This window comes from Cornus florida, unplaced genomic scaffold, assembly GCF_030987335.1.
Source record: "Cornus florida cultivar Cherokee Brave unplaced genomic scaffold, ASM3098733v1 CherokeeBrave_3.0.0_Hap2_Chr01, whole genome shotgun sequence".
Lineage (NCBI taxonomy): Eukaryota > Viridiplantae > Streptophyta > Magnoliopsida > Cornales > Cornaceae > Cornus > Cornus florida.
The window spans coordinates 99,065,759-99,083,234 of record NW_026775571.1 but is presented as its reverse complement, the minus strand read 5'-3'; the positions used below and the strand labels follow the sequence as shown (position 1 = coordinate 99,083,234).

At 34.8% G+C, this 17,476-nt stretch overlaps 1 protein-coding gene and 1 long non-coding RNA gene across 2 annotated transcripts; both read right to left on the bottom strand.

Annotated features, from left to right (window-relative positions):
* Positions 1 to 7,250: 7,250 nt before the first annotated feature.
* Positions 7,251 to 8,462, bottom strand: LOC132309299 (multicystatin-like). The gene is made up of 3 exons (XM_059807642.1): positions 8,061 to 8,462; positions 7,813 to 7,956; positions 7,251 to 7,695 (listed from the first exon to the last, which is right to left on the bottom strand). The coding sequence occupies exons 1-3, from the start codon at positions 8,256 to 8,258 to the stop codon at positions 7,510 to 7,512; spliced, it is 528 nt and encodes a 175-aa protein (XP_059663625.1). The 5' UTR covers positions 8,259 to 8,462; the 3' UTR covers positions 7,251 to 7,509.
* A 7,377-nt stretch (positions 8,463 to 15,839) lies between these two features.
* Positions 15,840 to 17,133, bottom strand: LOC132309247 (uncharacterized). Its single transcript, XR_009482537.1, has 3 exons — positions 16,435 to 17,133; positions 16,181 to 16,324; positions 15,840 to 16,061 (listed from the first exon to the last, which is right to left on the bottom strand). It is a non-coding gene; the product is annotated as an uncharacterized LOC132309247 (long non-coding RNA).
* Between the last annotated feature and the right edge of the window lie 343 nt (positions 17,134 to 17,476).

Sequence of the window (17,476 nt, the reverse complement as noted above, 5' to 3'; positions counted from 1 at the left end):
ATGATACTTGGAGGCGAGGAAGGCAAGGCCGCATGTATGGTGCCGCTCGTGGGCAGGAAGGAGAGTCCAGAGGTGGCAGTCAACACGATGGAGCTCGTGAGGACTTCACATCTCCCGAAGGGCGCTCGTACGTTTGGGCCAAGGACATATGCGCAAGTGCTGATGACCTGCGAGAGGCTGGGTCAGTTGAAGAAACCGTGACGAGGGCGTCACGGAAATGGGTGGGGGAGAATGTCACGCCCCGCCTATGGAGGTTGTGCCACGCAGGCGACACGCAGACGCTGAGGAGGACGCTGTACGGCAACTGCATGGCAAGTGGAGTTTCTAGAGTCTTCCGGAGTAGTCTAGAGTTGTGTGGAAGATTCTAGATATGTGTAGTATATTCTAGAGGTGTGTGGAAGGTTCTAGAATTCTCCAGAATTGTGTGGAGTAGTATGGAGGGTTCTAGAATGTTGTAGATATGTATGGAGATGTGTAGAAGGTGGAAGAAGATTCTAGAGAATCAATCTCCACCGTTGGTTAAAATGCATCCTAGCCATCCATTAGGGATGGGGATGCCTATAAATAGGAGTAGGACTTCATTTTGCAACCAACAAGTCCTAGAGTGAGTCTTGAGAGCCTTGTAGAGAGCTTGAGTGCTAGCCTTGTACAAAGCATTCTTTGAAGTAATAGAAGTGTTCTTTCCTTGCCAACTTAAGTGCCTTAGTGTGTGTGAGTGTGCAAGCCAAGTGAGGAGAGGGCGAGGGCAACTACAACACTAGTAAGCGCACGAGGGGAGTGTGTTGGCTAAGGTGTGCACGGGAGTTAGGCTGACCAAGTACTTGCGAGAGTGAAAGCAACGTCTTAGTGCCGCACGGGAGCAGCTAGAGTGGTGCTGAAACTCTAAGCCCGTGACACTAAGCTATAGAAATGCCTGAAAAATTACTGTTAAAGTGCGGTGCACAAGCAAAGCAGACACTACTCTCACTGTTGTTGAACAAAGAATACGAGTACGCAACTTTTATTCATTTTAGCATTTTGTAAAATAAAATCATGTTACTGGATATCCTTTATATGAAGCAATTAGGATGAAGAAACAGAGTATGAATCTGTATTGAGACTTGCCAAGATGAAGTCTAAAAGTTGAGCAAATTACATTTTTGCCCACAATATCTAGTACTCATTACAGTTTTATATTTAAAATATAAAAACATTAATAAAACAACCAATTTCACTCTAATATCAAATCTGATCATAAAAAATTTCAATTCAAAATTATATTATAAACATCATTCAAACAATATTCATTAACATAACTTTTGAAGTGAATGTCTCACTATGTTAATTAAGCTAAACACATACAATTTTATGCTCGAGAACTAAACAAATCATTTGCAATTTGGTCAAGCAACGGCTTCCATAGGAATTTGTTCTAACTCATTCTCATTAACTAAAGATTAACATTTGGATCCATTTGGGATTTAACTAAAGATAGGACATGGGAAGAATATATATATATTATAGGAATTTGGTCTAACTCATTCTCATTAACATTTGAATTAAAAACTAACAATCAACCCAAAAAAGAAAAAAAAAGAAAAGAAAGAAAAGATATATATATTTTAATCAGCTATACAAACAACACAAAAAGATCATGGAAAATACCAACATCAAAACACAAAAATAAAAAATAAGAACTCGATCACATGTAATGCTTAGTTTCCAGATGAGAGAACTCGCATACCTAGAAAGGCGGTACAGAGAGTCCAGAGTGACATTTCATGGGAAACATTCAGATTATTTGAGGGTAAAATTGCCATTAATAAAATATTTTTAAAACCTAATCACTTCCGTCTTTTGTGATAAGCTATAAGCAACCTTCCTGTCATTTAAAATTTTGATCTCTTTCAAGCGGTGCTCACTGCTCATGCTACTTACAGTGTTAAGCGGTATCCTAAATCTTTACCAAGCGCACTTATTTTTAAAAAATCTCTTACCGTCTTCAGTATTAAGTAACGATTGAAGTAATCAAACATGGCCTTATAATCGTATTGAGAAGATGTTTTCCCTAAAATTGAAGTACAATGGATGGAATATAGCTGTAGCTGCGGATTTAAGTGGTGTATTCCAAGTAAGAGAAAATTTCATAGGATGACTACAAGGTTCACCACGCTTGATGCAATCAATTCTTAAGTTATAAAACGAGTACAACATAACTGAAATGTTATAAGGATAAAGGGCAACTTAACTACAGAAAGCAGAGGCAGCGCCAACTTAAAATAAGAAGATAAGTAATCAAATATAATTTATTCAAGTGCACCAATGACTTATGGCAACACTATTTTAATTTTATTTAAATAAAAAAAAAAAAAAAGTAAATGAAAAAAAAAGTCAAAATAACAAAATCAAGGTAAATGAAAAAAACATGATTGCTACGATATGAAGCACCAGGGATTCAGGATACCGATACTACATAATGATTACATCAGAATATGACAAATTCTCCAAATACAGCAAGCACACAGCAATATGTATATGTATGTTCACGTAAAATGCATTTTTATGTAGACATATATTATAGGAAAAGACCTAACCTTCCAACTTGATGGGGAGGATAAAGATGTTACCACATTTCTTGTATAAGAAAACCTATTATTTAAATTTCAACAAAAACTAATAAAAAAGATGTCAATGCAATTTGATATAAGTGGAATTAGTAACAGTTAATCCAACAACTATTTTCACTGGAGATACCATTCTTTTGCACAAGCACCACTACTGGTTCTCTCCAAAGACACTGCCAAACATCCCACACTAGCCAGTTTTTAGAACAAAGATATTCAAAATGATGGATACAAGAACATCAAGGAAACATGTTATCATACTCTTCAATCTTCGCTCTTTTTTCTAATTTCACGAATCACAACTATTGTTACAAAAATGGAAGAAAACTCAGAATATAAGAGATATGTGCTGCTGGTGATGGTTGTGATTGACAAAGATGTAAGGAAAATGAAACAAAGTAAAACCAATACAACCAGAGATAGGTGCTGATTGTGATCGTGGTTACGATGGTCAAGTACATAGGGATGGATATTGATGTAGGTAGCGAATCGGTGAGATCGTGGTGGTTAAGTCTTAGGGTCGTTTGGTTAGCGTCAACTAGCAAGAAAAGAAAAGAAAAGAAACGGAAAATTTTAAAAAAAATTAGGTGTTTTCTTTTTCTTTTTTTTTTGAACAAAAATTAGGTGTTTGGTTAGAATCAAAAGGAATATTTTTTAGGAAAGTAGAATTCTCGTAACAGTTGATTTTTCTTAAAAAGTTTCCTCCATAAAACAAACAAAAATTTTAGTTTCCCCATAAAGTTGTACCTTTATATTTTAGTTTCTTCATCATAAATTTACAATTTTCTAGCTCTTTAAAATAGGACTCTTCTCCAAATCACAAAAGAAGTGAGCCAGTTTAAAAGTAGAGTCCTAATATATAATGCAAACTGCAAAAAAAAAATAAAAATTAAAGAGCCAATTAGCAAATATATAACATACATGTAATTGGACACATATACATACATGCACACACGTAGATATTCATTCATACACCAATTTGGACATATATATTCATTCATAAACCCAATTGTGTATATATATATATATATTTCTTTTTGTGCCTTTTTTTTTTTTTTTTTTTCTAAATTATTCCTATTGCATGATGATGTAGGTTAGAAAAAAATATATGTGTATTACTTAGTATTAAACTCATGGGGGTAGTTTTGGTATGTGAAATTATTTTATTTTCACTCTCGTGCTAACCAAACTAATAAAACAATATTTTCTAATAAATTTCTTATAAAATATTTCATACTAACCAAATGCATAAAAGAAACTTCACTTTCTTTTCTTTTCACTTTCCAACATCAATTCCTGCTAACCAAACAGACCCTTGGAGAAATAGAAAGAGAGTAGGGGTATGTTGTGTTCATTTTATATGCACATACTGAAAAAGGGTCCTAGGTTACTACAATCTGTTAGAAGAGTAGATAGTTTAACAATACCCTAACTATCAAACATTAGGCTATTTTTGTCCCATAAATGTTGAGGGACATCTTTAACATCGCAATGAAGGAGAAGTTGGCTCTCTAGCTCTCCCTATATAAAATAATTATATAGTCTCACGACTACGGACTCTGGTTCATGAATACCATTTGTAACAGGCCTCACCCTACCTAACACAATATTATCTGCTTTTGGCTCCCCTAGACCAGAGACTTCCAAGGAGGTTACCCATCTTGGTACTACTCCAGCATAAGCACGCTTAACTGCGGAGTTCTGATGGGTTCGCGGCTATCATGTCTTTGAAACGCGTTGAGCCTACATATAACACTTCCCCTTTCCACACCCTGACGATATGGGATTGTGCACATGTAGCTCGTCCAGTGTGGTAGCTCGCTAGTGCCTTGCACCCGCCCACGTAGGTCACCACAATCACCCCACTTTTGGGGCCCAACGTCCTCGTTGGCCACACTTCCAGTTGGGCCTGGCTATGATATATAGAGACATCTACATATAAATTCAAGTTAATAATTTATATATATATATCAGGAAAAAATACAACACAAACTCTGAACTATCAATACAAAATTACCCCCAAACCTAACAAATTCCCCCTCCCCAGAGTTATCAAAAAATTTCAAATAATGTAAGAGTTAAATTCCAGTTAGTAGCAATCTGAAATATTGATATATCTACGACAAACAACGTCATTTTGTTAAGTTCTTAATAATTTATACGATTTACCTAATAAAATTGTGCCACGGCTACTTTAAAATTGGGGGAGGATGAAATAGGAAATCCAACCATTCTACCCAAAATACCCATTTTTCATCTGTTTTTTTATCTTTGTTCACTACTTCATTTAAACATTGTATCGAAAAGTATATATACATCCATCTCCAAATAAAATTTGCTACAGAGAAGAAAGAAACCAAAGAGATGATGCGCCCCAATCACGCCAACTAGCTACCGGAAAAAAAGTAGACGGCCAATGAAGTAACTGCTTATGGATAGTGGCTGGCAAATCACAGTACGCAGGAATTATAGGCGCAGATTTTTCCAGCCATACAATACTTCGTTCCTTTCTCCTCGTGCCACTAGATTCATTAAATACGAGGGACAGCACTCGTAAAACAAACTCCTCTCCAACAGAGAACAACGCTATCACCAACTAGGTTGGTTGAGCTCTTAGAAAGAGCACAACAAAGCACAGTATTATGCATGCTCAAAACTAGCCAACTAGGAATCTAGAGATTCAGAAATACTTTTTTTTTTTGGGTAAGTTAGAAATTTAGAAATACATCATAGAGCCATAGAGATGATAGTCACAATAAAGTAATACATGAAAACAAAAGCTCCAATCCAAAAACAAAATCACGTTAGATAGGACATGCCACCTTAGAAATACTTTGGTACGTGCTCCAATGCATCCAAAACATCGTTAGTCCATCCAAGCCACCTAAGGTAACTCCTAACCCACAGTCACTCAAAAAAACAAAATATTACTTCATAAGTTCTTCTATAGTTGCTGGGATGTTGGATTCGGCCTTCAAATACAATCACACTAAGACTGCTGACTTTTTCCAACCTTTTTTTTTGCAAGTACAATTTTGTCTCATCTTCTTACATGACATTGTCGGAACACTTCTCAACCAATACAAACATTAATAATCAATCAAAACACGAATTTTTTCTTTAACTTCACAATAAATAAGTATAAACATAAATTTCAATGGTAGTAGAAAGCATAAGGATTGGGATTGTGTTTCAATCCAAAAATCCCTGTAAACGAGGGCTTCTTAAGTTTAATTTAACTTCTATATCACAGCAACTGCTTTATAGTAATAAATCATAAAAAATGAACAAATCTCACACAGTTACCAATCCGGCCTTAGGTAGGCAATGAAGTATAGGAAGGAAAAAAATAAAATAAAATAAAAACTAGAACCTAGTTTAGGGAGGGACAGGGCCCTTTCATTTTACCAAGCACGCTTGTTTAGGGAGGGAAAGGCCCCTTTCATATACTTTGCATGCATGTTCCAAAGCAACTGAAGTATCATAGATATGTCAAGATGACCAAGAATGACTATTTATTTATTTATTTATTTTTTATTTTTTTTGATAAGTAAGAATGACTATTTATTTTAACTCATAAAACATTTACCAACAGAATAAATATATCTTTAATCATTGACACCTTCCCCATCCACCCAGTCCCCATTATCCTCATCCAAAACTTCTCCATTCCCCTCATTCTCTTCTCGAATACCATTCATCTCATGTTCTCTCCATCCTCCCCTATTCTGACTCCTTTTTTTTCGTGTTTGGCAAAGAAGCTACAAATTTTGTACATCTACGACCAGAATTTCAAAATTTCAGCAAGAAAATTTTTATCATCTTCTCATATCCCAGTTTTCTCCCAACTTAAATCTGCACTTCTAAAGATTCTTGAACTCACGAATGGAATACAATTCTTATCAAACCATACCTTTCTATTATAACCATCACCAATCAACAAATAAAAAATCGTTGCTGACCCCAAACTTCTCATAGCCATCTTCCCCAATTGTCTCAATTCCAAAAACTGAGTCCAAACATTTTACCATATTACAACCATGTTTCCACTCAACCTTCAGCACTTGAAAGACATCTATAGAATCTACACACTCTGTCTCAACTAAAAATAAATAAAAATTCCCAAAGTGTCTCAACCAATTTTATTGCCAACAACCCTAGTTGTAACCACAAGATGACCACCGCTACCACCACCAATGCCGCCTTCTCAAACCCAAGTTGCAAGTAGAAATCCTAACCACATTTTGTTAAAATCGGACATGGATTGGTGTTTATAAAGGAGTTGATGGAGTAATCCAAGAATCACGGTGTTCTTAAAGCTCTAGGGTTGCTCGGAAGTCATAACATGGTTGCAATGGGTTTTTTCTCCTTGACCCTACTTAGTCACTCCTTTCATATACTGATTGGCTCTCAAGTGCTCATTAGCTAAAAGACACATTTTTGCTGCAGAAAAGGTGTGACATGTGCCTCTTTAGTATCAACAAAGCATCAGATCAGTTTTCAAACAGAGAAATTATTTTCAATTCAAATACATTTTAGGTGCATCTGCAAGTATTTAAAGAATATGACTTTGTTCTCCATAGTTGATAGAGGCACAATTGTCCATAAGAACACCTATATTACTCAGAAACCAGGTAGGAGCAGAAACAATGCAAACAAATATACAAACTAGTCTACTAGACACAAATATCTTCATTATTTTCTCTACACAGACTACTATTAACTAAATCTTATGTATGGGTTCTAATGACTAAATCTTATGTACAGCCAATTTTATGTACCAGCCGATTCATTGCTGAATAGTGTGTTACCAAAACATTAACATTGAGTCTCAAAATTTAGTAAATCAAAGTCAAATAATATCAATATTGCAATCTAATTAATGAATAAATTTTACCTTGATGAATTATGTAGGAGGTTTAGGCCTACAGGACACAACCTCAGTCTTCTCAATTCCATCGAACACCTCAGCTTGAAAGATTTTAGACCCACCATCATTAGCATCCTTGGCCTCAAAAGTAATATAATAGATAAAACCAGCAACAAGCGACTGATTTGCCTTCTGAACCTTCACAAAGTCATAATTTACCTTCTACAAGAGATTTTACAATGGAAAATAAGGGTCAGGAAAAGAAAATATGCATATAATATATTCACCTTAAAGATGAAATGAAAATGAAAAATAATTTTTTAAAAAAATTACACGTACATAATCTCTATCGTACTGCCGAATTGCTTTTTTTGAGAGCTTTTCGATACGCTTTGGTAGGCCTTCGCTCTCGTTGACCCAGGAAATTGGGCTAATTAAACCCAAATAAGAAGATAAAAGCGGATATTTGTCCACCTCAAAGCCCTATAATAATGCTCACAGATTATTAGTCAAATAATATATATATATATAAATTTCTACATAATATGTAAATATATTGAGAGAAGCCATTGTAGAAGGATATGTACATTGCTATCCGCAACTTGTTTTCGGTATTGCCAAAACAATTCATTCGTCTTCTCTTCATCGTCTGAATCAGTCTCTTGAACGGTCTCTCTGTGTGCAGGGACTTCTGGCATCTTTATAGTAATGTTAGCATTAGAAAGCATGAGTGCGAACTCCCGCTCATCATCAGAGTCAAAGTCCTCCGACATCATTTTTTGCATAAGAGGATCCTCTGGATTGCAATAGCATTCCCCCCCGCAATAGCAATTCCCCCGATATCGTCATCGGAATCATCATTAGATTCATCATCGGATTCATCACCAAGTTCAGGATCATACCCTTTTTTCTCACCATCAACAGCCTTATCGGTTTTTTCTGGTGGTGGTTTAGAACAGATTTCTGGGATTTCTCGTGGTTTAAAAGGGATTTCTTGGTGCAGTATGTATTAATTATATATTAAAACACAGCTGCTTTGTTTGGAAAGAAAGATGGAAAGGAAGAGATTTCGAGTTTCGAACAGCTTTCTTTGTAAATAATTTTATGAAGAAAAAAAAAAACATCTTATATAATATACTATATAGATACTATCTATTCTATTATCCAAGTGGTGTGTTTTCCATTAAAGAAATTAATAAAATATATTATTTTCATAGGTTTTGTCATGAGTATATAATTAAAAAATATATAGTTTTTTTTTTTTTTTTTTTTTTTTTAACAACCTATTTTCTTTCCTTTATTGAATTTTCCCACTTCATTATTTTTCCGTTTAAGGATTAAAATTTTGAACTTTGTTCTCTTTATCTTTTTTATGTTTTTGATCTTCTCTCTCTTTCTCACTTTATCTAATTTATATTTTGAAATTTTAGAAAAAATAGAAATCATAACAAATCGGGTTAATGCCAAATAAGCGTGTACCAATTTTGTCCTTGTGGGAGATTAGGCTCTCAATTAGGAGTGCAATTAGGAGAGCAATGGGTAAGTTAGCCAAAATTATAGAAGTCACAACCTAAACCCGACCCAGCCCATGTTTTTCAACCGAGATCAACTCATACTCAAATTTTGAACTGAAAAATCGAGTTAATTTTGTATTAGTTTACGGTTAAATAACTCCCTCGCATTAAACCAAGAAAAAAACTAAAAATAAATTTGAATTTTTTAAATATATATATATGATATAATTTATTTTAGAATTTAAGTTCAATTTGAGCCCCATGAAAAAATTGAGATGGACTCAACTTGAGTTCTGCTATGCCACCCTTGTACTCGCACACTCCCTCAATTTTAATTAAGAAGATGCTACTGAATTACAAATTTAAGCAAACTAATTCAAATAATTGAAACCGAGATTCACGTGTGTGAAACAAATATAGTCCGATATAAACCACCTTATCCCAATTACACAATTGGAGCTGAACAAAACTAGATTTCGAAATACAATTTGCTGGCCATGAATTATAAAATTATTGTGCTATTTCACGAACATTGGTATGCAAATTGATGTTTGCTTGTACGCTGTCGTTTGTACCCAAATAGGAGTGTGAGAGCATTCATTTAGACGAGGCACCGAACTTTGTTAATTGCATTCAAATTTACCACTGTCATTGCCAATGTCACACACTACACTGGAGAGATTTTGTTCCTCACAAAAAAGCTGCACGGGCGAAGAAGAATAAGGAACCACGTGACATGGTTTGTGCTAAAAAAAATAAATTTCTATTAGCTAGGCTAGGTCGTCTCTCCAAAGCCTCAAGCGTGAGGTGCGTTGGAGCAGTGGCCATTGAAGGACACTGGCTACACATATTCATTTTCCTCGTTAAGCCTGCATCAATGGAGGAAGATATAGCAAGCAGCGTTGGAGAAGTCGCCATTGTAGGACACTGGCTACACAGATTTATTTTCCTCACCCAGCCAGCTTCAATGGAGGAAGAACTAAACTACACTCGTTCAAATTATCAAATAAAAAAATACACGAGTAGAAATCGAGGAAATCAAAGCAAGTGCAGGAACAAAACTATGTGACTTTAGCTTGGTGGGCAAGTTATTCATTGAAAACCCCCTGAAAGATCTCACCGAAGTTTTGGATTGTGAATCCTTGCAACTATATAAACTAAAAACAATCTATATTGGCATGTCTATCCATATACACGTTTGATGTTGGATTAAGTAACTTGATAAAATGTTCTCTCCAAATCAATGTATCCCTAGCGAAGAGGATAGATTAAAGAACAGCCCATGTAGTTTCGATGGTAAGCTGCGAGCTGTCTAGAAATGGCATACAGGTCTTACTAGTGATGACATTTTGGGTGAGTTTAAAACATTCCTCTTGATGGACACTGATTATTGGTGGTGCTTTAAAGAGGGTGAAATTACATATGTAACGCAAGACAATCCGACCAACCCATCACATCAAATGCAAGGCCCAACAAAGATCAAGCAAACGAAAGGGAGAAGCACTGAGCAATAGACCGATTACAGAGGTTTTAACCAACTGAACTATTAACCTCGATCAACAATCAACTATTAGTAGCAAACTGCAATTGATATATATAATCTCACAAGAAAGACAGCCCTACTACCATCTTTTGTTGTCAATACACATGGTATTAGGGACTTTCACAAAACAACCCGGTGCACGGGCGACAACAATCCGAAATTCTCACACATGCTAAATTCGAAATAAAATAGTTTACCATCCCTTTCATCCAAATGGAAATAAGCTCAACATGGCATATCTCTTTCATTATATCTCAGATCACCTGAAAAAACACCAAAATATATATATATATATATATATGTGTGTGTGTGTATATATATATTTGTGTCATGCATGTAGAATGAAATTAGTCACAATCAAACCATTCATGACAATCAATGCAGGCTATAGTTCCTAGTTTATAAATTAGTTGAAGAATTTTCTAGAAATCATACTGATGATTTGTGTTCACTGGCCAACAGACATTCGTGTATGCCATCCTCACTTCTCCTTGTCCTTCAGCTCCCTAAAATAAAAACTATTTCCTAACTAGATGCAATCATTGGTTTACATATTATACTGCACTAACATCAAGCTGCTACTTCCTAAATTAGCAACTGATCTATTATATTCTTTAGTAAGCAAATATCAAAATTATACAATTCAGGTAGCAGAAATTTAGATATTTTATCAGTAATTTCATTATCAACCTACCTCCTCCTAAATTAGCAACATATCTATTATATTAAAAAGTTTATTTTTCTAACATTTTTTTTTTTCTTTTCATTTCTAGATATCAAATAGTTGTTCTTAATGATATATATGAAGCAATTATTCGGCTTCTTATTTTAATACAAAATGCATACCTTCAAACCTATATATTTTAGTTTGTTACCAAACCATATATACAACATATGACATTCAGTTTGCTGGACTGATTGTGCAAAGGCTGAATGAGAGAATCATAGAAACACAATATTTTGCCTTTATTCTACTAAATAAAATCAAAGAAATAACTTATTTTCTTATTCTGTATAAATAAAAAGAATTTCACTCGATGAAAACTATAAGAAAGCACAAGCCAATATAACTAAGCAACTTTATATTGTTATAACATGCAAATCACAATGCATGCATAACGAATATTTTATATGTAGGAAGACATTATTTAAACAATGCAAAAGGGCTGTTAAACAATTAACTAAAAACAACATATAAAAAATATTATGCTACATACTATATCACCCATCAACTAAAAACACCACCAAAAAATATTATGCTATGTACAAAAACACGCATCAATATCTTATTTAGAAAATAATAATAAAATGAAGATCAATTACTCACAATATTCAACATTTCTTGAGATAAAAAGTAGACCAATGAAAATTTGACACTAAATCAAGATCTAGATGGATCGCTATCTTTTACCTCTATCCACGGGGATACCATTCTATATGGAGAGAGATATCCATGAATTGTGGTAGACTACCGCATCTTTACGTGTGGCAGTTTGAAGTTGGAGACTGTTGATCATTGCTGGCAGGGGAAGGACGGCGTGATTGATTCACTTGTAGAGTGATAGGAAGTACACAAAGACAAAAGCCAAATTCCTTTAGAATAGCAGCCACTAGCCAAAACAACCCAAATCCAAAACCCCATCACCATAGCTACCCGAACCTATGATAGAAAAGAATTAAAAAAAAAAAATGCAAGTTCTGTGAAAATCAAATAAATACAAAGTCACGCAATCCTTCTTATTTGTTGTACTCGTTGATGCAAGAAACAGTCACACAATCCTTCTTATTTGTTGATAGGTAACCCATGTAATGCTAATTATAAAAAGGGTATCATTTGATATGATTGAGACCATTGCAATAAAATGGCGCACATTGTTTTATGATTATAAAATTGATGTAATGATTAAAAACTGGAGAAAATACATGCATACATACATATAAAAATATATTGAGAATGTAGTTGGGTTTTCTAATCTACACGCAATCACTATTCTAGGCATCCAGCGTGTAAAGCGATATAAGAAAGTGAATAAGAGAGAGGAATCGAACATCTGTTCTAGGGCTTTTTTCTCTTTCAATGTTTTGAACTTGTAATGTGTATCCTCATAAGATTAAGCATGTTCAGATTATAGCAATGGCTATTTACATTTTTCTTCATATACTAATTACCTAATTAATTTCTGTTTGAGACATGATTACGTGTGTATTACCAACAAAAAATAGTAATAATTATGAACAAGATTCAAGTACAGTACTATGCATTTTATTCATACATCAACTGTGAAGTAATTTACCAAGGATAATGGCAAATCAATGTATCGTCCGCAAACAGTAAATGGAAAACATCCATCTACTGAGCCGTATCTGGACCCACCCTCAATCCCCTGATAAAGTCCAAATCCACTGCACTCCTCACCAACCTGCTAAAGGCCTCCATAACAGTAATGAACAGAAAAAGGGAAAGGGGATCCCCTTGTCTCAAACCTCGAGAACTTCCAAAGAAGCTAGAGGGAGCCCCATTCACCAACACAGAGAATCTAACGGAAGAAATACAAGCCTTGATCCATTTCCTCCACTTCTCCCCAAATCCCATCCTCCCCTTCTCCCCAAATCCCATCCTCCCCAACAGATACAAGAGAAAATTCCAGTTAACATGATCATAATCTTTCTCAATGTCACAAGACTCCAGGAACCCCACTACGAAGCCTAAAGTCCACACATTCACTGCAATAAGAGAGGAATCCAGAATCTGCCTACCCCCAATAAACAAATTTTGAGACTCTGAGATATATATACATCCATCCCCAAATAAAATTTGCTATAGAGAAGAAAGAAACCAAAGAGATGATGAGCCCCAATCACGTCAACTAGTTACCAGAAAAAACTAGATGGCCAATGAAGTAGCTGCTGATGGATAGTGGCTGGCTAATCACAGTACGCAGGAATTATAGGCGCAGATTTTTCCAGCCATACAATACTTCGTTACCTTCTCCTCCTGCCACTAGATTCATTAAAAACGAGGAAAAGCACTCGTAAAACAAACTCCTCTCCGACAGAGAACAACGGTATCACCAACTAGGTTGATTATGCTCTTAGAAAGAGCAAAACAAAGCACAGTTTTATGCATGCCAACTAGGTATCTAGAGATTCAGAAATACTTTTTTTTTGGTAAGTTAGAATTTTAGAAATACATCATAGAGCCGTAGAGGTGATATTGATAATCACAATAAAGTAATACATGAAAACAAAAGCTCCAATCCAAAAACAAAATCACGTTAGATAGGACATGCCACCTTAGAAATACTTTGATACGTGCTCCAATGCATCCGAAGGATCACTAGTCTATCCAAGCCACCTAAGGTAACTCCACCCACACAGTCATTCAAAAAAACAAAATATGACTTCCTAAGTTCTTCTATAGTTGCTGGGATGTTGGATTCGGCCTCCGAATACAGTCAAACTAAGACAAATGACTTTTTCCTACCTTTCGTGTTTTTTTTTTTTTTTTTTGTAAGTAAAATTTTGACTTATCTTCTTACATGACATTGTCGGAACACTTCTCAACCAATACAAACATTAATAATCAATCAAAACACAAGTTCGATAATTTTTTTCTCTAACTTCACAATCAATAAGTATTAAAAAAAATTTCGAAGGTAGTAGAAAGCATAAGAATTGGGACTGTGTTTCAATCCAAAAATCCATTTAAACAAGGGTTTCTTAAGTTTAATTTAACTTGTATATCACAGCAACTGCTTTATAGTAATAAATCATCAAAAATGAACAAAACTCACTCAAAAAAGTCCTGAATAGTTTCCAATCCGGCCTTAGGTAGGCAATGAAGTATAGGAAGGAAAAAAATAAAATAAAATAAAATCTAGAACCTAGTTGATTCTGTTTTGATGGACGTACCAAGTACGCTTGTTTAGGGAGGGAATGGCCCCTTTCATATACTTTGCATGCATGTTCCAAAGCCACCGAAGTATCATAGATATGTCAAGATGACCAAGAATGACTATTTATTTTAACTCATAAAACATTTACCAACGGAATAAATATATCTTTAATCATTGACGCCTTCCCCATCCACCCAGTCCCCATTATCCTCATCCACAACTTCTCCATTCCCCTCATTCTCTTCTCGAATACCATTCATCTCATGTTCTCTCCTTTCCTCCCCTATTCTGACTCCATTTTTTTTCGTGTTTGGCAAATAAGCTACAAATTTTGTCTATCTACGACCAGTATTTCAAAATTTCAGCAAGAGAATTTTTATCATCTTCTCATATATCCCAGTTTTCTTCCGACTTAAATCTGCACTTCTAAAGATTCTTGAACTCGCAAATGAAATACAATTCTTTTCAAACCATACCTTTCTACTATATCCATCACCAATCAACAAATAAAAAATCGTTGCTGGCCCCAAACTTCTCATAGCCATCTTCCCCAATTGTCTTAATTCCAAAAACTTTGTCCAAACATTTTACCATAACTCAACCTTCAGCACTTGAAAGACATCTATAGAATCTATACACAGTCTCAACTATAAATAAATAAAAATTCCATAAGTGTCTCAACCAATTCTATTGTCAACAACCCTAGTTGTAACCACAAGATGACCACCACTACCACCACCAATGCCGCCTTCTCAAACCCAAGTTGCAAGTAGAAATCCTAACCACATTTTATTAAAATTGGGCATGGATTGGTGTTTATAAAGGAGTTGATGGAGCAACCCAAGAATCGCGGTGTTCTTAAAGCTTTAGGGTTGCTCGGAAGTCATAACATGGTTGCAATGGGTTTTTTCTCCTGGACCTTACTTAGTCACTCCTTTCATGTACTGATTGGCTCTCATGTGCTCACTAGCTAAAAGGCACATATTTGCTGCAGAAAAGGTGTGACATGTGCCTCTTTAGTATCTACAAAGCATCAGATAAGTTTTCGAACAGAGAGATTATTTTCAATTCAAATACATTTTAGGTGTATCTGCAAGTATTTAAAGAAAATGACTTTGTTCTCCATAGTTGATAGAGGCACAATTGTCCATAAGAACACCTATTACTCAGAAACCAGGAGGGAGCAGAAACAATGCAAACAAATATACAAACTAGTCTACTAGACACAAATATCGTCATTATTTTCTCTACACGGACTACTATTAACTAAATCTTATGTATGGGTACTAGTGACTAAATCTTTATGTACATCCAATTTTATGTACAGCTGATTCATTGCTGAATAGTGTGTTACCAAAACATTAACATCGACTCTCAAAATTTAGTAAATCAAAGTCAAATAATATCAATATTGCAATCTAATTAATGAATAAATTTTACCTTGATGAATTATGTAGGAGGTTTAGGCCTACAGGATACAACCTCAGTCTTCTTAATTCCATCGAACACCTCAGCTTGAAAGATTTTAGACCCACCATCATTAGCATCCTTGGCCTCAAAAGTAATATAATAGATAAAACCAGTAGCAACCTAATGATTTGCCTTCTGAACCTTCACAAAGTCATAATTTACCTTCTACAGAGATTTTACAATGGAAAATAAGGGTTAGGAAAAGAAAATATGTATATAATATATTCGCCTTAAAGATGAAATGGAAATGAAAAATAAATTTTTTTTAAAAAAATAACACGTACATAATCTCTATTGTACTGCCGAATTGCCTTTTTTGAGAGCTTTTTGACAAGCTTTGGTAGGCCTTCGCTCTCGTTGGGCCAGGAAATTGGGCTAATTAAACCCAAATAAGAATGTAAAAGCGGATAGTTATCCACATCAAAGCCCTAAAATAATGCTCACAGATTATTAGCCAAATAATATATATATATATATACAAATTTTTCTACATAATATGGAAGTATATTGAGAGAATGCATTGTAGAAGGATATGTACATTGCTGTCCTCAGCTTGTTTTCGGTATTGCCAAAACAATTCATCCATCTTCTCTTGATCGTCTGAATCAGTCTCTTGAACGGTCTCTCTCTGTGCAGGGACTTCTGGTATCTTTATAGTAATGTTAGCAAAATCTCCCGCTCATCATCAGACTTCTGGTATCTTTATAGTAGTGTTTCTTTACGAACTCCCGCTCATCATCAGAGTCCATGTCCCCGGACATCATTTTTTGCATAAGAGGATCATCTGGATTGCAATAGCATTCCCCTCCGCAATAGCAATTCCCGCCGCTATCGTCATCGGAATCATCATTAGATTCATGCATCATCGGATTCATCACCAAGTTCAGGATCATATCCTTTTTTCTCACCATCAACAGGCTTATCGGTTTTCTGTTTCTTTTCTGGTGGTGGTTTAGAACAGATTTCTAGAATTTCTGGTGGTTTAAAAGAGATTTCTGGTGGTTGAGAAGAAACATGAGCGGAAACCATGTTCGGAGGTTAAACTGGAAGACGGAAAACAAAACCCTAAACACCAATAGACTATTAGGTCGCGACCGGGTCAAAATAACAAAATTAAATTGCTTAGTAGTAAGATACGTTAAATATTACTCTTCGTTATATATTAAATGTCCCCCACAGCTTTGTCTGGAAGAAAGGAAAGGAAGAGATTTGGAGCAGCTTTATTTGGAAGGAAGGAAGGAAGGAAATTCTTCCTCTCGTTAGAGAAGAGAAAAGGAGTGAAAAAATAATAAAAGAGACATCATCCAAATACAAATACAAGTACAAGGGAAAACAAATTTGTCTATTATAATTATACAACTTCTAAACTATAATATTATGTTGGAGAGAAAATTTTATATTAGAGACATCGTCCAAATATAAGGGAAAACAAATTTGTCTATTATATAAGTTTTACATTACAATAGTATTATAAATTATACAAATTTTAAATTATAATATTATGTTTTATAAATTATAATATTATAGCTATGGACAAGTATAGTAAAAAATAATTTTAAAATATATATTTTTTTCTTTTC